This window comes from Sphaerodactylus townsendi, linkage group LG08 (genome assembly GCF_021028975.2).
Source record: "Sphaerodactylus townsendi isolate TG3544 linkage group LG08, MPM_Stown_v2.3, whole genome shotgun sequence".
NCBI classification, from domain to species: Eukaryota; Metazoa; Chordata; class Lepidosauria; order Squamata; family Sphaerodactylidae; genus Sphaerodactylus; species Sphaerodactylus townsendi.
This window is the reverse complement of record NC_059432.1, coordinates 29,188,748-29,213,109: the sequence shown is the minus strand read 5'-3', so window position 1 is coordinate 29,213,109 and position 24,362 is coordinate 29,188,748. Positions and strand designations below refer to the sequence as shown.

Sequence of the window (24,362 nt, the reverse complement as noted above, 5' to 3'; positions counted from 1 at the left end):
GGCGGCGGCTGCTGCCACCACCAGCATCTTCAGCAAAGTCCAGAAGCAGTCGGGTGGGTAGAGGGCCTTTTTAATTGAGCAACAAATGTAAAGGTGAAGGAGGGTCTGGAATCCTGTGAGGGAGGGAAAAGGACCACCTGGAGGGAGCAACAGGAGCCCCCTACTGTTTCTGATAAGGCCAGGCCCAGGTGGGAAGAAATGCGGGAGGTGTTACCCCCCTTGGTGGGTGCCTTTACCTCACCTCCTTTTCTAGTGCCGGTTGTATTTGTTTGCCACAATGGGGTTTACTGCTGGTTGAGAATATTTGCATAAAGCCCAATTTGGTTTGGAAATGTAATATTTTTGCCCCTTTAACATTTTGTCTTTATCTTTAGGGTTTATTTCCAACATGACTATTCAACGCCAGTATTTCCCTAACGATGAAGATCAGACTGGTGCTGCCAAAGCTCTTTTACGGCTTCAAGATACATATAATTTAGACACAGATACTCTGTCAAAGGGAAATCTTCCAGGTAAATTGACCCTTTGAAACAAAGGTAAAAGAAAGGTGTTTGATATATCATGAAAAGCACACTGGTTTCTTATTCCTGTTTTTCTCTTGTAATGCAGAAAGTACCTTGTGAAGGATCTGACTTTTTTGTTTGGGCCTTGTTGTCATAACAGTGCAGTTGCTAACTTGTGAAGTGGTGTGAATGTGAACTTATTGTTGGGTGTGTTACATATGATTTGCTTACAGTGCATGAAGGTGTACTTTTTGCTATTGTGTTTCCCCGAAAAATATTTGCTCCAAAAGTAATTTTTGCTCCAAAAGATGTGTTAGGGCTTATTTTCAGGGGATGTCTTATTTTTTTCCATGATTTTACACCTCCCTCGTGATCAGATCAACTGCACTGAAAAATCTGTAACTAGGGCTTGTTTTTGGAGTAAGGGTTATATTTCAAGCATCCTCCAAAAATCCTGAAAAATCATGCTAGGGCTTATTTTCAGGAAAACAGGGTATGTTCAAGTGAATGAGCATATTTTGTTTTGGTAGTATTTCATTTTCCCATTTCCCTTTTTTGAGAAATGTGGTTTGTGTTGTGGGCTGTTCGTATTGTAAGAGGTGCTATTTGGGATGTGGCTGTATTTCAGGCACTGTGTTGGATGGCACTTAGAATATCACTAACTGATAATATTTTTTTTCACCTCTCCCAAGCCCACATGCTCTATCAGTAGATTCTTTTGTACTGCAATTTATTTATTTATTTATTACAGTATTTATAATCTGCCTTTCCTTGTGGCTCAGGACAACTTACAAGTCATAGTTAAAATACAATTTTAACAGAGCCCTTTGGGGGTGGGCGGTTTATAAATTTGATATATAAATAATATATAATAATATAATAATATAATATATAATATAATATAATATAAAATAATATAAATAAATAAATAAATAAAATTTAAAAACCATAGCACAAAACTTGAGATCCCCCCCCCAACCCCCCCAACCCCGATTCATACAGCCTGTATATTGTTAGGAGCCCTTGACTAGTAAAATGGACTTGCAGGGTTCAGATTAAATATGGGCATCTCATGTGGCCTAAAAACTGATAAGGGCTTTCTCTGGCTTGTGGGAACTATTCAAGGTCGGTTCCCTATGATTTCCTTTTTTGCATACGGAGTGTTTTGTGTGATGGAATCCATCATCCAGCTTATTATTTAAGCAGCTCTGCATTTAAATGGCAGTGACAGCCCCCCCACCCCCCAATTTCTACAGATGGACTTGTAGTACAGGTTAAAATGAACTGACCATCAGGATCTTTTCTTATGTTGTATTTACTCACCCATCTATATTTTTCCAGCAAAATTGCACTGAAATTCCCATGAGTTTATAATGTTGCTACACACACACACATATTAAACAAAAACACAGATAGTACCATTCCAGAAGAAAACTTTTGTGCAAGTATATGACATCCAAATACGAAGTTTAGTGAAAAGGTTACTAGCTTTTATTCGCTTCTTGTTCTTAGGAGTGAAACATAAGACCTTTTTAACAGCTGAAGATTGCTTTGAATTGGGCAAGATTGCATACACTGAATCAGACTACTACCACACAGAACTTTGGATGGAACAAGCTCTGAAACAGCTGGATGATGGAGAGGTTTCTTCTATTGACAAAGTCTCTGTTCTAGATTACTTAAGCTATGCAGTGTACCAGCAGGGCGATTTGGACAAAGCCATGACGCTGACCAAGCGGCTGCTTGAGCTGGGTAGGTGAAAGAACATACATGTGTTGTGATTCTTACTGCTTTTGCCAAAATCTTTTCCTCATCTCTATAGATTTTTGACATTAACACAGATCTTGTTGCATGTATTCAAATAAAACTGCAAATAGTAGTTGCCTGAATCCTTGTACTCATGGGCATTTCTGATTACAGGATAGGGGAAGAGTGGTATTTGTCAGTTCCTTTCTCTTATTACATCCCCCTGCCACGTTAACCTCTGCGATGTTCCACTTGATCCACTGAATCGTAGGGGCACAATTTTGGGAGTGCGGAAGACTGCAGCTGAAAAGGGTGGTGGCAGTAAAGTTATCATTTATACAGCCAAGCTCTTTTCACTGTTGTTGGGAACCTTTCCTGTACTAAATAGTTCTGCAGAAAAGTCTTCCTTAACTATAGTTTTTGCATATACAGTTACAGTGGCATCCTGTATGAGGCAAGTGGAATGGAAATCAATCAACTGTTCCACAGTTATTTGTATAAATTCTGTTATATGTGGGACTAGTCACATGAGAAGTCATTAGAGGAAAGTTTCAGTGACTGGATGGGGCTGTTGTGCTGCATCAGAGTCAAGTACAGTTCTATCCTGTCAAGCCGGTTCTGTCCTGTTTTGATGCCTTCATCACAGTACAGTATTCACACTGGACCACATAAACTTCGTAGCTATTTTAAGATCTTCTACAAGAGCTCCCAGTCTCTTTGAAACAATCAGTATGGCACCGGTTGCTCAACCAGTGTGAATACTGTACACTGACGAAGGCTATCAAAACAGGATAGAACTGGCAGCCTGTTTATGAATCAGCTTGAACAAAATAAAGAACTATGACTGCATTGCAAGGATTCTTTAATGACAGCGACAAAAGCTTCAATGGCAAACACTCAGTAAAGAAAGCCTCTCATTTCTACACTGCTTTCACAAGTCAGCTATCAGTTGCCTTTATTACGCAGGACTCCTTGTTTTGTTTATATTATGCCATGTTTTCCCATCATTTGTGTGTCAGAGTCACATACAGCATTGATGTCAAGCAGCTGAGGTCCCAGAACTGGACATAAATACAAGCTAGCGAAGCATAATCTCAAGGCTCAACACAAATGTAAACTATATGATTTAGTCTTGCAAAGATGCAACATAGATAAATAAATCTCCCTGTCCTCAGTTTTCAATGAGTATGTTCATTTGGCTTCATTTCACTAAGTGATGTTGGCCATCTGGAAGGTAATCCAGTTTTTAATAGGAGCCATTCCAATTTGGGAAGTTTCTTGGTCCTGATATGCTTCCACAAACATTATTAGGAACATGATTGGGCCAAATACCTATTTGTTTCCCTCATCCACGCCCCAAGTTACCAAGGCAATGTGTGGTGGAGTGGAGGGCTCCTGTAAGCTACCATAGTCAGGGCTCGGACAGCAGCATTCAGAGCTGGACTACTGTAGTGTTTCTTGAAAGCACTTGCTCTAAATTATGCTTGCAATAATCTCTGGCTGAACTCAATAGTCGTTTTCCACCAGTGAGAGGCATGTTTGTTTTTCTCCCATTGCAGGCTTCTACTTTTCTGTTTCAGAGGACCTCCTTTCCCCCAAAGCAGCCTTTTTTGGGTTTAATTGGATCATAGTGGGTCCAAGGTGTCAGGAGAGTTCTATAGTGCTTGCAGAAGTGCCTTTTCTTGGCAGAAAATGATTTTTGAATTTGTAACATCTGTGCTAGCATACCTTGAGATAGTATACTGGTGCATTGATTCATACAACCCCTTGTAAGTCAGGAACGAAATCAGGTATACTGATACACTGATGCTGTGATTTGTATGGTCCCTATATTGGCTGTCTTGTGAATTGTTATAACGCAGCAGTGTCTCATTTTACATTTTAATTTAAGTGGCAGAAACTTATAATGTGATGTAAGTATTTCAGCTGTCACAGAAAGCTGCTCGTTTTCAATCTGTTCCTCGTGGTTTTAGTGGGAATTTTATTCTTGTACCTGACATTGCCACTTTACTTGTGACAAAAGTCATATTGGCTAGGTCTGTGTTTCTCAGGTTCAGCTGCTCCCTTTGAGCTCATCAAACTTTTCTTAGTAGTTCACTGCATCATCTTTGGCTTGCTGTCATCGAAGAAAATGTTCATTCTTTGAATCCGCTGGTTTTTTATTCTAAAGTAAGATTCATTTACTGCTCTGTGTGTTGTTATTATGCAAGAATTGTATTTTCTTTGTAACAGTAAGAATAAGCGTGTGTTGTAACAAAAATACAATGCAAATGGACCACATTTTGCTGTGTTCTGATTTAAGTATCTGTCTAAACTGAAAGTTCGCATCTTCAAAGCTGTGAATTTATATGCATATTTCCTTTCCTCTACCATAGACCCAGAGCATCAGAGAGCCAATGGTAACATGAAATATTTTGAATATATCATGGCTAAAGAAAAAGAAACGAACAAGTCCTTTGCCGAAACAAATGATAAGGCTGAGGAAGAAAGTAAAATTCAGAAAAAGGGTCCTTCCAAGGATTACCTACCAGAGAGACAAAAGTATGAAATGCTATGTCGTGGGGAAGGTCTCAAAATGGTAATTACTATGAATATTAAATTTATACACAATTGCTTAGAAATATTTTGTAAAGTTTATCATGCCAGTCTATTGGCTGCCTATTTCCTTGGAGGTGTGCATGTATTTTATTAATAAGATTTTACTCTGTTTCAAATTTCAGACTCCTAGAAGACAGAGTAAACTCTTTTGCCGTTACTCTGATGGAAATGGAAATCCCAAATATATACTGGGTCCTGTGAAGCAAGAGGATGAGTGGGACCGTCCACGAATTGTTCGTTTCATTGAAATAATTTCTGATGAAGAAATAGAAACCGTCAAAGAGCTTGCCAAGCCAAGGGTAAAGAAACGAAATCGTCCGTACTTGTCAAATGCAAAAATCCCACTGATTATCTTTCATTTCATTATAGCAGACTTTGCTTTTGATAATTCTGTCATGACATTGTGTCTATGTTGTGCTTTGGGAAGTAGTTTTATGGTTTGTAGTATTTAATCTTTTTAAAAGCAAGAGAGTTTGTACAGGTTGGTTTCCCTTGTCTTCCTTTAGCAGCCCTGTGACTCCCCAGAAAACTAATGCTAAAAGTGATGGACTTTTGTGGACAAAAAGCTACACAGTAATGTAATAGGGGAGTCAGAGACTGGACAGCATTGTCTCTCTCCTGCTTCTTGTGCTAGTCTTCAGTAGCACAAGTACGGAGGCCGTTTTGTGATTTCTTCACTTTAAGAAGCTACCTTGCCTATGAAGGTGATAGATGACCAGCCCTAATGGCCAAATTACCAAAGGCCAAATTTCTCTTCCTTCTCCCTCATGACAAAACCTTTTCCCCCATTATTTTTGCAAATTAACCAGGGAGTTTGACCCCCTCCCATGTTCTGCTCCCAAGGTTGGCAAGCTTTTCGAAAGAAAATGTTGCCCTGAATTCAACTGATAAGACAGGGGCCTATGACACCCTCTCACTCTTCTACATTTGACCAAAATCCAATAAGTATATCAGATACCTTCCATAAGTCACCCAACTTGATCTTTAATTGTACAAGGACAACCAATGGCTTTATCCAAGTGTACTGTTGATTTTTACCATGACGCCAATAACTCAGAAGTAGCCTGTTGCTTCAAGCTAGATTCAGGTGAGTGTCATTACTGTGTGCTTCAAAATATATAGGACCAACCTTGCAGGAGTCATAGTATTGTGCATGATACTGTTTTGTTATTTCACATAGTGAAAGGGAACTTAACCAAAGCCAGAGCTCCTTTGTAGGATTCTGAATGGTCGGATTGATGTGGTGCGATATACGCATTGTAATGCAATTGTTTTGATTGGTTCGCTTCACAGCTGAGGCGAGCCACCATTTCAAACCCCATAACAGGAATCTTGGAGACTGCACATTACAGAATTAGCAAAAGGTAAGACTTTATATGCCATACATTCTGTCCCTAAAATGAGTGCCTCTCTGGTACTCATTTGGGGAGACAATGACCAGAAAAAAATGCTAACTAAAAGTTTTCTGGTCCATCTTTTTGCTATTAGCAAGTATTGTAACAAACTGATACTGCTGAGTTTGTCAGATTCTTCTCCTAACCAGAAGTTCTGTTCTTGTTGGCCTAGTATATCTGTTTCATAATGTTGGGAGTGAATTTTGGGGGGGATGACAATCTACTGTTCCACCCATCCTTTTCCTATTGTCTGTTGTATTATCTTTTTCCATATGTGTGTCAGAAAATATACTGGTTTAGAGGTGTTCTTGAAAAACAGCCTACAAGGCCAGCACTGGCCAGCAGATTCTTGTAAGTTAAAATCTTAGCTTCTCTGCAGTTTTAATATACTAGGAGCAATCTTGGCAAGTCTGTATATTAGCTAGAGGCTATATTAAAGGATACAGAGTGACTCTATAGACTATTTTTTTTAAAAATAATGATCTTTATTAAGTTTAATAATAATAGTAAAGAGATTACAGAAAAGAAATGAAATATTTAAAATAAGTAATTCAGTTAGAGTCTTACGTTGATATATTTCTTTGATTACATCCTATACCAGTGATGGCGAACCTTTTTGAGACCGAGTGCCCAAATTGCAACCCAAACTCCACTTATTTATTGCAAAGTGCCAACCCGACAATTTAACCTGAATGCTGAGGTTTTATTATTTATTTATTTATTATTAATTTTATATACCGCCCTCCCCCTGAGAGCTCAGGGCGGTTCACAACAAGGTTAAAACATACATTAAAACATAATTTAAATATCAATCACATAAAAACAGAACCCATTTAAAAATGTGGATGGCGTCTGGCTACCCCCCTCCCCCCCTTGTGCCCACGGGAGGCCAGATGACATGGTAGATGTATTTTTAACCAGGCTGGCCAAACGCCTGGCAGAACAGGTCTGTCTTGCAGGCCCTGCGGAAGCTCTGTAAGTCCTGCAGGGCTCTGATCTCCCCAGGGAGCCTGTTCCACCAGGTAGGGGCCAGGGCAGAAAAGGCCCTGCCCCTCGTTGAGGCTAGCCTGATCATTTTTGGGCCAGGGATCACGAGTAGGTCCTCCGACGAGGAGCGGAGGGGCCTACTGGGGCAATATGGGGAGAGGCGGTCCCTCAGGTAGTTTAGAAAAAAGGTTGGTTCCCTCTTCCTCCGCCCCACCCGCTCGAGCAGGGGCTAGCCTGCTCTAGCCTCCAGCAAATACTGCTCGCACCGCTCTGTGCCTCTCTAGCTCTCTGCCTCCTCTGCGCCCCCCACACCCAGGCAGCAGCCACCCGGAGCACAGGCACCAGGCCCGCCAGCCGAGTCCTCTCTGCTCACCGCGGTGCACGCACGTCGTGCTCAGTGGCCTAGGCCAGCCTAGATGTGTGTGTGTGTGGGGGGGTGATTTTCCGCCCCCCACATGATGAACTCTCTGTGTCCGTGCCCATAGAGAGGGCTCCGAGTGCCACCTCTGGCACCCGTGCCATAGTTTTGCCATCACTGTCCTATACTTACAGGAAAAAGAAAAAACTAGAATTATAAGAAAGCAAACAAAGAAAAAGATAATTAAAGGAATGAAGAGAGAAAATGAGAAGAAAAAAATAGAAAATGCTAAAGACTATTAGAAATATGAGAGCTAAGAGATTAGACATAGATAATATTAAAAGGGAACACATTAATCTGTGTTTCACATCACTTTTTCACTTTGTTTACTATAGAAGGCTTCTCCTTCAAACTTGGTTCTTATTACTCTATAGAACTATTGATTTCTTGCTTACAAGCACAATTTTAAACATCTATGAGTTTGACGTAATATGAATACAAGTGGGGATCTGCAAGACTTGTGGAAGGGATCCCATCCTCCTTTCCCCACATACCCCCAGCTCCGTTGCCTCTTCTGGTTGTGTTGATGCAGCAGTATGACTCAAACTCCCCTGCTTCTCTCAGGCAACCTGAAGGCTTGCTTGCCCACTGCCTCCTGTGCTCTGCCTGCCCCCTCACTGTTTCCTACATTTGTCCCCCTTCACACAGCTCTACCCTTCCTCCTTCCTCCCACAGTTCTGCCCATCCATCTGTCTTCCCACCTTTGAGGGGTACAGCAGCGGGGGGGGGGGGCAGTAGCTCCTGCTATCCTGCCACATTGGCAGCAAACTTGTTGGGAGGGGAAATATCACTCACCTGGCCTTTTACCCATTCTGCTTCACGCATTTCCTGCTGCTTGTTGCTATGTTTCATTCCCCTATCTGTCCCTCCTCACCACTCTTTGTTACCCTTCCTCTGTGCAGCCCTGCAGAGGACAGTGGTGCCAGCAATGGCTTCTGCCCTTCCTTTCTTTACTGCAGCACAGTCTCTGCCTATCTGGGTGTAACAGCAGCTTTTCACTCTCCACATATAGCTTCCCACATGCAATGAGGTGAATTGAGGCCACGGGGACTGCAGAAGAATGTTGTCTGCACCCCATTCCTCTGTTCTAGGGTGAATTGCCCCCTCCCTTTTTAAAGTTTTCAGTTTTTTTGCAAGCCTGGGAAGTCCACCAAATTTGAAGAAAATTCCTCTTCTCTGTACATGGAACTGATCCTCAGATTTAAGTACCTGCAGATGCGGCCATATTGAGAATTAGATTGATGATGTATCACAATTGTATCATGCCCTGTCCTCCAGGAGCTCAGGGCAGCACAAGTGAGAAGTTATCCAGTTTTATTTTTACATTTTATGATAGATGGCAACTGCCACAAAGTTTTTTTGTGAGCTTCATGACTGATCAGGGATTTGGACCTGGGTTTTCCTAGCTAAAATTGAGCCTCCAAGCATGGCACTGCTGTGGCTCTGCATAGATGCTAACGTGCAGAAGAGCTTAGCTTAGTCCTTTCTGTTTGGTTTGATGGGCGATGTTTTCTGCTGACTATTTTAGCAGGTTTACAAATTTTAGCATTGCGTATGTCAGCTAGTAAACAGTAAGTTCCAGAAAAGTCTCTCTAATATTTTTGTACAAATTCAAATGGATTAAAAAACCAAATAAACCTGAGTACCAAAGGCCAAAAGAACATTTAACGTCTGGGTACTGAGAAACTTTCTGGGAAACTCGGCATGCAAGGGCTTTGCTAAACTTTCCACTTGGGGGGAAAAAGTGAAAGGACAATTTAACCAAATTGACTGAAACAATTGTTATTAATTGGGAACTGGCAGTGGTAGCAGCAGCTACTGTAATCCTCTTAAACCTGCTGATCTGAGCATTGCATACCATCCAGACCAATCAGAACCCTTCTCTGTGGCTTGGCCCAGAAGCTTGCTATCAGAGTAAGCCCTTGTCCTTTCTCTTTTTGTAGCTGAGCCGAGCTACTGTACATGACCCTCAGACTGGGAAACTGACCACAGCCCAATACAGAGTCTCTAAGAGGTAAGGGGACAATGTTATGTCCTAACTGTTACTATATGTCTCTTGGTGGCTGGTTGTGTCAAACTTAATGTGAGTTTCTGTTTTGTTTGTTTTTCACCAGATTGATAATAGCAGGAAGTTAATAGCCTCAGTTAAAAGATTAACGCTTGTTCGGGGGCGGGGGGGGGGCATTTAAATTGCATAAGTAAGTTTCCATAAATAAACTTGAATTCCTTAGGCCTTTTTAAAGCATGGGCGTTATTCACAACTGTGGAAATCAGGTGGGCAAACATTATAAGGTGTTGGGTGCATATTCCTTGTTCATCTGAATTAATTTATAACTTCTAAATTGCTGGATCCAAGTGAAAAGGTACATACCGTCTGCTTGCCTTTAGTACTGTGTCAGGATTGCTGTGTTAATTCTAAACACTCATTGGAAAATGAGAAATGAATTGTGCTAATGTTAGCTTCCTGGTTCGGAATCTATTTTTTAATAGTAAATGCACTGACTACAGGCCTGTACCAAGTTACTTGAGTCTAAGCCTGCTGGAATCAGTTGGCTTCCACTGGAATAGCATAAGAGTGCACTGAAAATATACAAGATCCATTTCCTGTGCTTTGTTTGCGACACATAACATTAAAAGCTGCTGTTTATGGCAAATATCCAAATTATGCCAACTGGCCCATGAGGCTATTTTAGTGAGATGCTTCCATTATTGTTCAGTCTTTTTTATCTTCTAAAAAAGAACAAAATTTGACCACTAGAAATTCTGCTCAAAAAATTTGATATAGTCTCCCAGTTGTCTTTGTTAGTATAAATATTTTAGAAATCCTAACTTCTATATCAAATATATGTCATATTGGAGTCTTCCTTGGGACCTAAAGTTCTTTAAAAAGATGCTGGTTTGTACCCTGAACACTCTGCTGAGCCATGTTTGAAGCCTATCTTTAACAAAAAAAACTGTTGTGTTAGAGGAAAGCACTTGAACCAGAGGAGAGTGTCAGATTTGACTGAGCACTATGGTGGGATGCAGGGCAGCATATGTTTGAGACAGAAATGGCATGGAAGAGAATACCTGTGTGACAGACTAAGGCCCCTTCCACACAGCAAATGTATAACGGGTTGCAGTTAGGATAAAGTAACCCGTTTTCCTGTTTTCGCATTCATATGCATCTGTGCAGGCAGCGATTGGAGCCCACAGAAATAATCCGGGTTGCTGTTGCGCCTTCACAAGGAGATGCATCTCTTTTTTTAAATTTACTTCCCACTGATGCGTAGCTACACTGGCATGCACAAATGAACTCCTACAGCCATGCTGATGTGTCGTGATATGACCATCTGCACTTGCGTAGCTGTGCCGATGTAAGCTGCAAAATTGAAAAAAAAGGAAAACGGTGGCAAATAAAGTGCCTCCTGCCCAGCTGTTTGCTCATGAGCAGGATTTTTTAAAAGACTTGCTAATACCCTGATTCTAAAAAAAACCAGTTTGGAGAAAATAACACGGGGCAGACTCGTTTTTTGGTATCTGTGCGAAGTTCCCCTCAAAACGGTTTTTTACCATCCTACACCCATGTTTATTGGCCCGTGTGGAAGGGGCCTAAGTCTAGAAAGTGTTCTAGAGGTGTTTAATCTGTACTTCATTTCATTTATCTGTTGCCAACCCTGTAAAATGGTTATATGGCATAAACATAGACTTCTCAATAGGGTCCCTGATTCAGTAGAACAGTCTGAGTGTGCTAACTGCCACTCTGATATAAGGCCTAAATAGAATTTTTAAGGCCCAGCCTTTAGTAGCAAAATTCCCTTTTGAAGCTGGCATTTGTTTTGTAAAGGCAATAAGACAGGTAGCCTGGAACTTCAGGGAATTTTGCTTTGAATTATACTGCAAGAATAGCTTGGCTAGAGTGTCTTTTGAAACTGATGTTTAACAGCATGATAGACGTTTTGAAAACTGGGGATTTTTTTCAATAGCAAATAATAGTTGCCAGCTTGTTAAAACTGAACACATCTTTCAACTTCTCTCCTGTCTCCTTCTTTCTCTGTATGCAGCCCTCTACTGATTGCAGAATCTGACTGATTGTTAGAGGTACATCCTCTTACTGTTAGCTATGGTCATATGCAGTGGTTGCCAGATGAGAAAGCAGACTCACTGAGGATGTACATTTTGATTGTTCAGTTTAAATCTGTTCTTTTTATGTAGCTCTGTGAGAAGCTAAAGAGGCTAAGCAAACAGCAGTAATACAAGGCCGAGTTTCCAAAATCAATAAATGGCCTTGGTAAAGAAATTCTGCCTCTGTCAAGGATGGTCGAATGATCTTTTCATACTAGCCAAGCCACCTTTCTGTGAACCAAAATAGTGCCTCTTGTATTTTTAAGAGAGGCCTGCTTCCTCCTCTGAAACATTCCTAGCACTTTTTCCTAGCAAGCACACTTCCACATTTTAGCATGCCTGTGCTTATGAAGAGGCTACTGTTCATGCCAAAGTATGTGGCAGGAGGTATAAATGGCATTAAGCCAGCATTTGGTAGCGGTGCACATTGAGCAATACCAGAATAATCCGGTCAGCCAGTCAAGGAAACTGTTCCTTCTAATGATATCTGTTTTTAAGATGGAGGAATTGGCCACGATACATGTAGTATTTCCAAAAAAAAAAAAAAATGTAGTATTTCCTCTCCAGGCAAACTCCTTCTTTCTTAAGAAACGTTCGTGGAATGTGGGATTTTTTCCTGTAGAGAAATGCATGTTTTTTGCAATACTCGTAAAGATAAAGGATCAGTTCAAAATAAACGTGTCATTTTAGAAAGCTTTGGTGGGAATATGCCAAACAGGTGGCTGCTCCAGTGGCTTGAAGAGGAAAGTACCTTAGGCTGCAATCAAAAGAATCTTTTCCTGGGAGTTTCCTCCATGGAATAAAAGGGGCCTTATCTGAGTAGACCTACGTAGGATTGCTCCTATACTCATATATAATTTTTGTTCAGGAATTGAGAATATTAGAAATTTATTTATGCCTGTTAAACAAAATTGGCGTTCCAGTATTGATCTGAGAAGTTTTGATGCTGCCAATGGCAGTAATAAAACTTCACAGCATTCACTGAGCTTGAAACTGAAGACTGTGTTACTTTCCATGTGGTTCTAGATCTTTGAGCTGAAATGACAAAGTGTTGACAAGTGGTCTTCCTGGGAAAGGAAGCACAGTGTTCTCTACCATCACCATTTACTCTTTCTGATGAGTGCAAGGTAGATATGTGGGCTTGAAACAAAAGAAAGCAACTAATGAGTCTGAATCGAAAACATTTCACAAATATAGCTAAACCTTGCCATTTTGCTTAGCTAAGTCTGAAGCCTAGAAGAAAAGGAAGAGGAGGAGCAGGAGGAGTAGTTTGGATTTATATTCTCCCTTTCTCTCCTGTAGGAGACTCAAAGGGGCTTACAATCTCCTTGCCCTTCCCACCTCACAACAAACACCCCGTGAGGTGGGTGGGGCTGAGAGCTCCGAGAAGCTGTGACTAGCCCAAGGTCACCCAGCTGGCATGTGTGGGAGTGCACAGGCTAATCTGAATTCCCCAGATAAGCCTCCACAGCTTAGGCGGCAGGGTGGGGAATCAAACCTGGTTCCTCCAGATTAGAACGCACCTGCTCTTAACCACTACGCCACTGCTGCTCCTAGGGAAAAGATCAGACATACTGTGCCTGTTTAAAAAGATTTCTTTACCTTCCTTCTGCCCAAGGAAATGCACAAGGTCACTTGTTTAAAATAAAATAATAAAGACTTATGATACAATATAAATGGAGTTCGGAAAACAATTGCTACACAGATGAAGGAGCTAAAAACCTAGGAACACAATGGATATCTGAAATAGGAAAAGATGTAAACTGTGGCAGGTCAACTCCCTGAGGGAAATCCAGAGCAGCAGAAAAATCCCATCTCTGTAACTTTCCCAAACAATCTTAACAGAATTGAAGTCTACAGCAGGGCACCTTCAACCAGAAGAGGACAGTTCAAATGTGAGAAGAGTTGCCTGAAATATGTTCAGTTGAGCAATTTTGGGTTTTATTGGACATGAGCAGCACCTTGAATTAGGTTCAAAATCAGTTTGGCAACTAGTACAAGGTTACAGCTACTCAGCTTGAAGAAGGAAAGGATAAAATTGTGTTTTTACCCTTCCCCTTCTATGGATTAGTCCAGATTCCTTAGCAAGGTATTGTTTTCATTGCCATGTGTTCTAATGAAATCTGGATTTTGATACTGTTAAGAGTCAAACTTTTAGAAAGACAATTGATTTGCTAAAGCTGCTGCTAGGAGGAACAGAAGAAATCCTTTCATACTTAAACAAAGTGGGCCTTGTTAGTCAAGAGTTACAGATTAGCTTGATGGCTAAGCCATGCAATATGCATTATATGTTATGCTTCTTAATCATTGTAAAGCTCATTTAGCTCACTGTGATAATTTCAGTATTCAGAATATAGTCTCATGCCATGCTTAATGCTTCAAACAATTAAAGCTGCTTTTCTTTGTTTATGTTAGAAGTCTTTTTAAAAATCTGCTTATCTGTCTGCTGCTAACATTGGCTCTAAGTTTGACAGTTTTTTTCCAGATGCCCTGATTTTGTTGTGTGTTCAGTTCTGCTTTCTCCATACCCTTTGAGATTCTGTAATCAGTGGCAGTTTCTTGAACTACTAGAAGTAAAGCCCATTTAAAGTATAAATAAAATGGACTCTAGACAGGGGGGAGGGTTTTCCAAAGGCTCCAGGTAGGTTGGAGGGGGCTTGGGAGGACTGGTATTTGAGGTGAGAGGAGAATGGGCGGGGGAATGGGGAGAGTAATGCCAGGGCTGGAAAAGAGGGCAGCCTGTGGCTGCTGTTCCACAGGCCCCAGCTTGCTCCTGAGTCGGGGGGGGGGGATCGACATGGGAGCGGGGACTGGTTGGGCATTGAGGGATGCACTTTCCACCAGTTGGTGTGCAGGCTGGAAATTGTGAATAGTGAATGTTGGTCATTAATGTTACTAAAGCTGCCAACTATCAGCTGAATCAAAATGTTTAATAGCAAAGGGACAAAGTTGCTACTACTTCTCTGGCTGGATTCTTCTGCCTTTAATAACTGTATGGCACACCATCAATCCAACTGGTGCCACTTTTCATGCTGAGAAAAGCTGCTTTAGATTGCTTCTTGTTTGTCAAGAACAATATAAGTCTAAATGGAGAATTATAGCAATAAAAAAAAACAACCGTGAGAAGGAAAGCATATGTACATGAAAGAGTTTGCATTGAGGATTTTGGCTGTAACAGTGCCATCTATTTTCTCTTGGTTTTATTCACGAACTGCCATCAGAATAGGCCAGTTTTTGATTACTGTACCAAACAATCCACTGCAGAATTCCATCTGACATGTTGTGGGAGCTTTTGCTTGGTTCCACCCATTCCTTTCAGAGCTATTGCTGCAAAATGATTGTTACAGCAGATGTGTACTATAACCATATTATTAGCTTTGTATTCTCTTCATGCTCTTCTACATTTCTTCTCATCTTGGATACATTTGCATCATTGTTTGTAACTAAACTACGTACTAGATATTTTGAACGTTTGTTCACATTTTATTATAGCATCTGCTTCTTCTTCTGTATGTCCTGACTTATCGTATCCTGACTTATCAGTTGTTTCTGCAAGAAAGACATTCCCTTTTTCTGTTGTTATACAAACACATTCTGGATAGTTTCCAGAATCCTTTTGGTTGATGATAGATTCCTCTAAAAAAAGTCAATTTATCCATCCTGATGAACGTCTACAATTATAACATAGTTCTAACAACTATAAGTAATCTTTGTAAAGCCACTTGCTTGAGGATTACCAATTGCCAAAGCTATGTTGGGTGGCTGTGCCCAAGGGGCAAAAAGAACAGGCAAATCTTTTATTTTGCTTAGAAAAATTAACACAACTTCATTTCAGCCCTATTATCAGCTTATTTTCACTTTTACTGAAATAAATGTACAACAGAAGTCTGAGTTGGTTAATTCATTCTCTTTTACTGTTTATTTTGTATACCTGTGCAGTTGTCTGCCAGCATGCTTTATCCAGCTGTTCCTGCTAGCTCTTTAGAGCAGAGGAAGGAAGTCTAAATGCTCTCCTAGCCAAGAGAGGATTCATTATTTTGCAGGTTTCAAGATCAACTGCTAAATTTATGCACTTAGGGTTTAGATGCATACCATGATGTATAAGGCAAAATAGTGCCTTATACACAAGCAGAATTGACTGGTGTGACCGGGAGCATTGTGATATCATTGAAGCTCTCATATAAAGCATTAAGGAAATCAGTAATGGAAATGGCTTGGGAAATAGTCTGCCTAAAGCATCAATCAGATGCAACAGATTTCCTCAGTGCAGTCATATTGGGCTTTCTTGTGCCTGCAGTTACACAGGAAAAAGAAACAAAGTTTGGGGGAGGTACTGAGGCTCAGTGGTAGAAGGTCTGGGTTCAGTCCCTGGTATCTCTAGTTAAAAGGAGGATCAGACTGTAGGTGATATAAGGGACAGCTAGGAATGAGGAGGCAGTGCTGACTTTGATGGGCCAACGGTCTGATTTAGTATAAAGGAGCGTCATGTATTTATGTGTTTAATTGTATCTAGTTCAAAAAAAGAAAAAAGTCTGGTGTGAAATCGTTGCAGTATTGTATGTGTGATGCTACTTCTTGTGCTCCATGCAGTTATTGTTGTGCACAAGTCAAAGAAGATTGCCTTGAAGAAATTCATGAGTGTTGTATAACATGTATAAGTCTGGGGTCCCAAACTCTGAACCTGCGGGTGCTTTTGGAAATGTTGTGAACAGACAGTGGGTGCCACAACAAAACCAATGCTGTGGGGGTGGGTAGAACCAATAATAATTGTCTAGCATTCTCCTATAATGCAGGCAGTGCTGGAATCAGATGAAGAGAGGCTCTAGCCTATTCTACGTGAGGCCCCACCCTCAGGACTAGAGGAAGGTGGGGTCCACAAAATGGGGTACGCTTCAGTGAAGTCCTGGAAGGACAGAATCAATATAGAAATCAATGCTAGTGTTATCTGCTCAAGAAAGTCGTATTCTGAAATGGAGTGCAAGGGACATTACTGAAGGGTTGTTTATAGACTGCAGTCCTTTATGATAGCATGTGTAAGAAAGGCCTAAACCAGTGTCAAAAATATTGTATACCTTGACTGGAGGCTGTCTAGATTTTGAGGCCCTAAGCTTCAGCTGCCAAGCCTGTAGGCAAATCCGGCACTGTATGGAGACAGCTATTCCCAAGTGGGTGCTGACTGCCAAAGTGAGGCGATCTTCCTGAGCTTTTCTAAAGCACTTCCAACTCTAATGAAATAGAGGAATACCACAGTTGGCTCCTGGCTTTGGGAAGAAGCAGGTAGGTGCTGAGAAAAAACCCATCCGGAACCATGGGATCATGTTAAAGAATCAGGGTGGAAAACAGTGATCACACCATTTGCTGCATTTTTGCTGTGTTTGCCTGCAGATTTGTTGGGGCACATTTTTAAAAAGTATTACTAGGATCTTGGAGCATGCTGTTGAAGAATAATATCTCCTTTCTTATTTAGTGCCTGGCTGTCTGGCTATGAAAATCCTATAGTGGCTCGCATTAATACAAGGATACAGGATCTAACAGGACTGGATGTCTCCACAGCTGAGGAACTTCAGGTGAGCTAAAAAACACACATATAAGTATGAACAGCCGAGCTAACTTTGTCTGCTATAAGAAAATTTTAAAAGGCCAAAATCCTCCAAATTTACCAACAATATTTTTGAGGTTTGAATTTTTTCCGCCACTGACATATTTGATGTAACATTATTCTCTGGGGTGGTAGCCAGGTTAGTCTATCGCACAAAAAGAGAAGAGTCCTATGGCACCTAATTGATTGTGGCATATGATTTCATGGATTTCTTTCCGGAGCATAGGTTTGTCTTTAGAAGGTGCCAAGACTTTGGGGTTTAATCTCATACTATTCAAATATTTCAGGATGTAGAGCTTTTTCTGCTTTCGAGAACAGATAAGATTGCAGGAGTCCCAGTTCAATTAATCTTCACCCTTGCTTTTAAGTCAGGTCCTGCACTTAAGGGACGATAAGTGCAGACCAGTGAAGGGCTAACTATATATTACATGTAACTGAGCTGTGGCAATATTTTTTAAAATGAAAAGCAGTCTTGGGAGAGAAGAATATTGAGTGGAGAAGCATTGGGGGTATATTTAAATTTTTCACTGTTGCAAATTATATGGCTTTTCTTTATGGTTATGACATTGATGTGCAAATCCACATGGCATTTGCACCACAGCAAGTGGCAGGCAAAGAAAGGATTAAACTCATACTCTGCTGTTTCTCTGTCTGAAATGCCCTTCTTGTGAAGCCGCATTTTATTTCCTGCCAGTTGCATGTTAGCATATGTTTCTGCCAGTATTTCAACATGTAGAAACCCAGTTCAGAGTTTCCAGGTGAGTAAAAGTAACACAGAGTGTTAAAACAATGTTAAATATGAAAATCGTGTCAGTCATACTAGATTTTAGAATATTTTAAGTGTGTGTCTGTGAGGCCAGCTGCAATGGAAGGTCCAGCTGTTTGCTTAACTGTCTGCTACACTTGCATGGCTCGGTTCAAATCAGCGGCGCTGCGAAAAAGCATGGGCCTGTCTTAAGTGATGCTGCATTTAGTCGGCGAAGCTTCACCAGAGATTAGAGGCAACTGCTTTCTCTCTCGTGGGTGGTTTATTGTGTATTTGTGCTTCTTCCACCGTAGGTGGCCAACTACGGCGTAGGAGGCCAGTACGAGCCTCATTTTGATTTCGGAAGGGTAAGTCTTTCTCTGTCCTGCCTTTGCAGCTTCACATGTGCTGTGTTTCTTTCTTCCAGGTAGCAAATTATGGAGTGGGAGGACAGTATGAACCCCACTATGACTTTGCTCGGGCAAGTAAAGAGATGGGTGAACAAAAAGCCTTTTCTTTTCAGCCTGTGGCACCAATGATTGATTTAGTGCTCGTGTTAAAATTCAGAATGTCAGATCTTCTAATCTGGATGAATGGATAATGTTCTTCTAAACCACCATTTGAACATTGACTCTAAAGAGAACAGCAAGAAAAAGCCAACAAAACATTACATTGAGAATGCTGTTAATTAAAGGAAAGGATAACAGTTGTTTGGTCAACATTGAGTTGCAGAATAATGTGGCTACCACCCTTGTGGTGACAGTGGAATAGCATTACGTGGCAGTGTCAACCACTTAGAGAGGGATTTAGTCTTTGGGTATCTGTGGCTAGGGATTAAGATCTCGGAAACTACAAAAAGTTCAAATCTGTTGTGTTGCACAGTGAAAAAAATCCAAATGATTTTGAAATGCTGAGTTCTCAGTATCTGTTTACATTTACTTATGGATGACGTATCTGAAATTCTTCAGTGCAAAACTGCAAGGAATAAAGCAGTTGGACTCAGATGGTGGTTTACAGGGCACTTGTGATTATTTGACTAATCTTCAGATAACATTACATAAGATCATGGGTTTTTTGGTATGATTTTCCGCTAATGATTTTTAAAAATTCTAGCTGGACTCAAAGAATGTTTCAAATTATTAACAGTTTTCATCAGTTTGCATGAATGTAATTTCTGTTCTGTTTTAACTCACGTAAAGTAGCATTTCATCGCACCGTGTACGGGAAGTGCTGGAGACTTTTTAAGTCTGTACATGTGAAAACAATTAGGCTTGATCAGTAAGAAAAAGTTTCTCTTGCAATTCCAGGGATAAAAATGGCTGTGCTTTTAAGCAAGCATGCTGTTTGCCTTGACATGGATAGTTTAAGCTGCCAAGTGTATTTTAGAGTTTTTGGTTATCTTGGTCTGTAGCTAGTGGCCAGGGAAGAATTGTTGTTGTGTGGTTTCCTTTAAGGGATTTTAAGGCAAGCCTTCTGGTCTGTTATGAATGAGATGATGTTTGAGCATCAGAAAAACCCTGTGCCTCAGGAGCTTGCATTGTTTAAGATGACTTGCTACAAACAGTGATGTCTGGCTCATCTGGTTTATTTACCACCTCATGAGAGAGAGAGACCCTGCCAGTTAGTAATGTCTGAATAGACAACCGGAAGCATGCTTGGTGTTAAGAACTTCCTGCGTTGTCATAGTCAGATGCTGAAATAACTGATCATTTGTTGTAACGGAGAACATGTTTGATTCTTTTTTCATATAACATCTTCTAATTTTTCCCTCTCCATTTCATTACTTCTGAAAATAATTTTGTTCACAAATGTGTGTATCCTAGCATAGTAGATATATCACTTGTATAGTCATACTTCATTTTGTTTTTGTTGTTTATACTTAGAAAGATGAACCAGATGCCTTTAAAGAACTAGGCACAGGCAACAGAATCGCCACATGGCTATTCTATGTAAGTAAAATACATTTTCATTCTGGGTTTTGTGATATGAAATTATTGACGAAGGTTTAAGACCCTTTACATTATGTACCAGTTTGTATTTATGGCGCCCTAGTTCTTTAGTTTTTTTTTTAAAAAGAAAATAAATTGATGAAGTGGAGGCACAACTAGATTTGAGTCCAGTAGCACCTAAGAGATCAACAAGATTTTCAGGGTATGAGGTTTTGAGTGCCAGAGTTCCCTTCATCAGACAAAGAGAGCTTGGATTTGCAAAAGCTCATGCCCCAAAATTCTTGTTGGTCTCTCAGGTGCTCCTGGACTCAAATCTAGCTCTTCCATTGCAGACCGACATGGCTGTCCTCTGAAACCAGCTCAGGAGAGAGCAAGTGTGGCTGCCTTTTTACCTTCTCTGCCTTCATGACGGAGGGCTCAGAGACTGACAGTCAATCTGTACCTGCCACCTGTTTAGAATTTAGACTGCCCAACTATTGAGTTACTGAGGCAAAAGTCATCCTGATCCTCAGTGAGCTAATGGCAGAGGCTGTGGTCCCATGCCAGCACTTCCCTTCTGCGGCATCCCAGCAGGCCACCCAGTGGAATCATGCAAGGCAGGCAAAAAGAATTTAAGAGGGAGAAGAGTGCAGAATATTCCAAGGTATACTGGTGTGTCCTTTCCGTAGACTGTAATATCAGTTGTGCCATTTTTTCAGTACTACTGTTGATCTTTCTGGGATTAATATTTGATCATGGCCAAACTTTGGTTTCCTTATGGATCACATCTTCCATTTTGCAGATGAGCGATGTGGCAGCAGGAGGAGCAACTGTATTTCCTGAAGTTGGAGCGAGTGTTTGGCCGAGGAAAGTAAGTAGAATGGTGCATTGTTTCTCCTGTTTAAAATCCTAGTTCGGGTTGTATTTTTAAAATGGACGAGAAATACTGCAAATCTTTCCCACAGAAGAGAGTTTATGCATGTGCATACTGAGAGGCTATCAGTACAATCCAAATAAAACTTTCCTAGGAGTAAGCTCCATTGAATAGATTTTTAGTATGATGCTGTGTACAGCAGCTCAGGATTGCTCTCTAAGAGTGCAATCCTAAGATTTCCTTCAGAGTAAGCCCTATTCAATATATTGGGACTTACTTCTGAGTACAGCTACATTAGATTTCTCCCTAAGTGTACATGAGGATTATGATATAAATGCCTGTGCTAAAGTATACTGTAAGGCACCCAATGCAAATTTTGGAAGCAGTCATGGATTCCTGTGAATGATAAACACTGCTTTTTTTCCTTTAAAGGTCAGCAGATTTTTTTTCCTTTTGGCCTTTAGTGCTTCCAAGACAATTCTGAAAGTATGAGCAATTTGTAACAAACTCATGGCCTCCCGGGTTTGTCTCTCTGCTTCTGTATGTCTCTCTCTCTCACTATATTTTTTTGTTTCCAGCCCCCTTTCAGGGAGGCCCAAATGAATTCATATGGAAAGTGCATAATTAAGTATACAAATTAGGAGAACTTATTTGAAATTTTAGGGACACAGTTGGCATTTTTACAGTTCTTGAGTTTTATAGTTCAGAACACCTTGGCATACAACATCATGGTAGCCCTGGTGTTTTCTCGGGGAATAATATAGATTAGATGGTAATCAGTATGAGGTTCTTTGGGTCCTGTTGGAATGAAATGCACCAAATGACCTAAAGTGAAATAGGGACATAACAAGAGTATCTTTGTATTAACACTGAGAGCTTCCAAAGTTGTCCTCTCTGTTTCAGTGTCAAAAAGGCAATAGCTAAGAAAGAGATGAGGTAACCACAGCTTTCAGAAGTATTTGGAAACCACAGCAGATGGCAACCATCAGTGGAGTGGTTTTGCGACTTCCCTTTTGGCTGTCGCCCATCGAGCCCCATGCCTTCGCTGTGGATTTTTAGAAATGAAAATTGAGGAAGAATAGTATGTTGATCCTTCTTTGTCTTTTGCCAGGGGACAGCTGTATTTTGGTACAACCTTTTCCCAAGTGGCGAAGGAGACTACAGCACAAGGCATGCTGCCTGTCCAGTACTAGTTGGAAACAAATGGGGTATGTATTCCCCATCTCCTCTTAAGCTTTTTCAGTTCTGTGATATAAAACTTGAGATTTAACGGAGGAGTCATAGCTGAGAAATTGTGTATTTGCATATTCAACACAATGAAAATAACGCCCCCCCCCCCCAAAAGAAATAACCAGTAGAAGGGGGAATTTTGCAGTATAATACCTAAAATTGTGAAATGGAGAGAGAGAAAGATAGCTCATTTGGTTTTAAGCAAGTCCCATGAGTGAGCTGTGACATCATTCAGTGCAGGTCAGTAAGGATTGGCAGATGTTACTGGAAGCATCTGTTACATATGGATTCTAAATTGATTTATACCTGATCCCACTTCTGGTGATGGAAGCTGAGCTGCGGCTGCTTCTGAGTTTCTCTTGGAAGAACTGTATTAATCGGACTTAGGACTGGTGATATAAGTCACCAGTCCACTCTACCCTTGACAGGGGAAAGTCAGTTAAGTCAAGAGATCAGCCACACAGTCAGATGTGACTCTCCTCATAAGTAAACACATAGAAATGAAGATCTGGCTCAGGGAGTTGAGAGCTCTTACAGGACAGAAATCTTGCTTGCGTTAGCACAGATGATTTTAAGCAAGTTTGTTCCACCATCCCTCTATCTTTTATGGAAGGTTTTCTGATAAGTATTGACTGAATGTAGATGAGCATTGTTGCCTTTGTTTTCTTTTTTTAGTATCCAATAAGTGGATCCATGAACGTGGGCAAGAATTTCGAAGACCGTGCTCTTTATCAGAGTTCGAATGATGCCGACTTCTCTTTTGCGCTTCCTTTTGTGCAAGCTTCATTTCCCTTCCACACTGCCTTGATTAACTCTTGACAGTTTACACTAACACCCTCGTACAAGTTTTGTCTCCAGTGCCATCCGATACTCATTCATGGACAGATACCTTCTTCTCCTTTTTAAAAGTTTGGCTTCTGTACCAATTTACATGTTTATTGGGAGACCGCATTTGATTTTTAATGTCTGAGTTGTCATGACCAAAAATATCTTCTATACAGACACTATAAAACATTTTGCTGGCGGTAGAATGAATATGAAAAATAGGTCCTTTAACAAGGACCAAGGATCGTTGTTTCCTTGGAAGATAATATTGTATCTGTCTTTTCTACTCTAATATCCAGATGTTCATTCCTCTTCCTCCTTTTCTTTTGGCAGTGCCTGACCACTGCTATAAAACTGTGGACGGAGACTGCATGCCAGGACTCATGAACTGCAACAGCAAACATTTCTACTGAATGCAAAGCTGGCGGGGAGATGGCCATAGAATGTGATGCTGTTGCAGTGGGCTGTTGCCTTAAAATGGTCTGTTCTTGGTTTGCGTTTATAGTGCCATGAAAGTTCAGACACAGCAGGTCTTCCTTTTGAAACATCTGAACCTGGCTGGTGACCCTAAGAATTGAGCCAGTGGTACTAGAAGTATAGGTGGTTTTACCAGTATTGTAAAAACTGCAATAATGTACTTATGCAATTTCCATGTGCATGAAAACAGGTCAACAAAATTAATGACTGGTATTCCAGGTATGATTCATTTTTAATCACATAATGATTCAAGTTTGTCCTTTGAAAAAACCCAGTTGCTGCTTTCATTGTTTCTTATTAGTAATAACCCCATGGAGAGACATAAATCATTGTGCCTTAGACTGAACTTTCAGAAACAATTTGTATGATGAGAAAATTCACACTTTTATTCCCAAAATGTCAAACTTTGTTTCCCAACGGAGATGTTTTGTGACAAAGATGATATATTTATAATACTAAATCTTTTGAAAACTCTTTGTGTGTGTATCTTGTGTTGGGGATCTTGAATGTGTTCTGACTCTGTTGCTTGGTTTTTAAACGACCATTGTGTTCACACAGGATGTTTTAGACACTAGCCCACAGCTTTTTGAAAAATATATTTCTGTGTTTATGGTGTATTTTAACCATTTAACTTTTTTGTTCCCAGATTTTTTGTAAGAAAGTTGGATAAGGGACTTCCTTTGGAATTCTCGGTATTTCTTTAATACTTTGTGTCAAATGCAGCCAAATAAGGAGACTTTTGGGAGAAATCTGATGCATGGGAGTATGACCAACATGGATGGTTGCAAATTCAGCACAGAAATGAATTGGCTCTTGATAGTATTTAATCTCACATTTCAGTGCAGAAATAATGGTCTGCTTGTACTGGATCGCTTGGAAGGTAGTCAAATGCTTCTGATCCGGCCAAACAGTGGTGTAGGAGCAATAAATAGCG

General features: G+C 40.6%; 1 protein-coding gene across 6 annotated transcripts in view; it reads left to right on the top strand.

The window, feature by feature from the left end:
• P4HA1 (prolyl 4-hydroxylase subunit alpha 1) overlaps nt 1-23,902 on the top strand; it is a 39,072-nt gene extending 15,170 nt beyond the window's left edge. For 3 of the 6 annotated variants that reach the window (XM_048505611.1, XM_048505616.1, XM_048505615.1), the window contains exons 5-15: nt 375-512; nt 2,016-2,255; nt 4,625-4,827; nt 4,970-5,146; nt 6,141-6,211; nt 17,218-17,317; nt 18,409-18,462; nt 19,978-20,043; nt 20,825-20,893; nt 22,008-22,104; nt 22,802-23,902. In XM_048505611.1, the coding sequence (XP_048361568.1) occupies nt 375-512; nt 2,016-2,255; nt 4,625-4,827; nt 4,970-5,146; nt 6,141-6,211; nt 17,218-17,317; nt 18,409-18,462; nt 19,978-20,043; nt 20,825-20,893; nt 22,008-22,104; nt 22,802-22,872 (1,286 nt within the window). In that variant the 3' untranslated portion in view covers nt 22,873-23,902. Of the gene's footprint in view, nt 1-374; nt 513-2,015; nt 2,256-4,624; nt 4,828-4,969; nt 5,147-6,140; nt 6,212-9,589; nt 9,661-17,217; nt 17,318-18,408; nt 18,463-18,521; nt 18,576-19,977; nt 20,044-20,824; nt 20,894-22,007; nt 22,105-22,801 lie in introns of all 6 variants that reach the window. The other 3 variants (XM_048505613.1, XM_048505614.1, XM_048505612.1) reach the window with 3 other exon arrangements.
• Nucleotides 23,903-24,362: the final 460 nt, after the last annotated feature.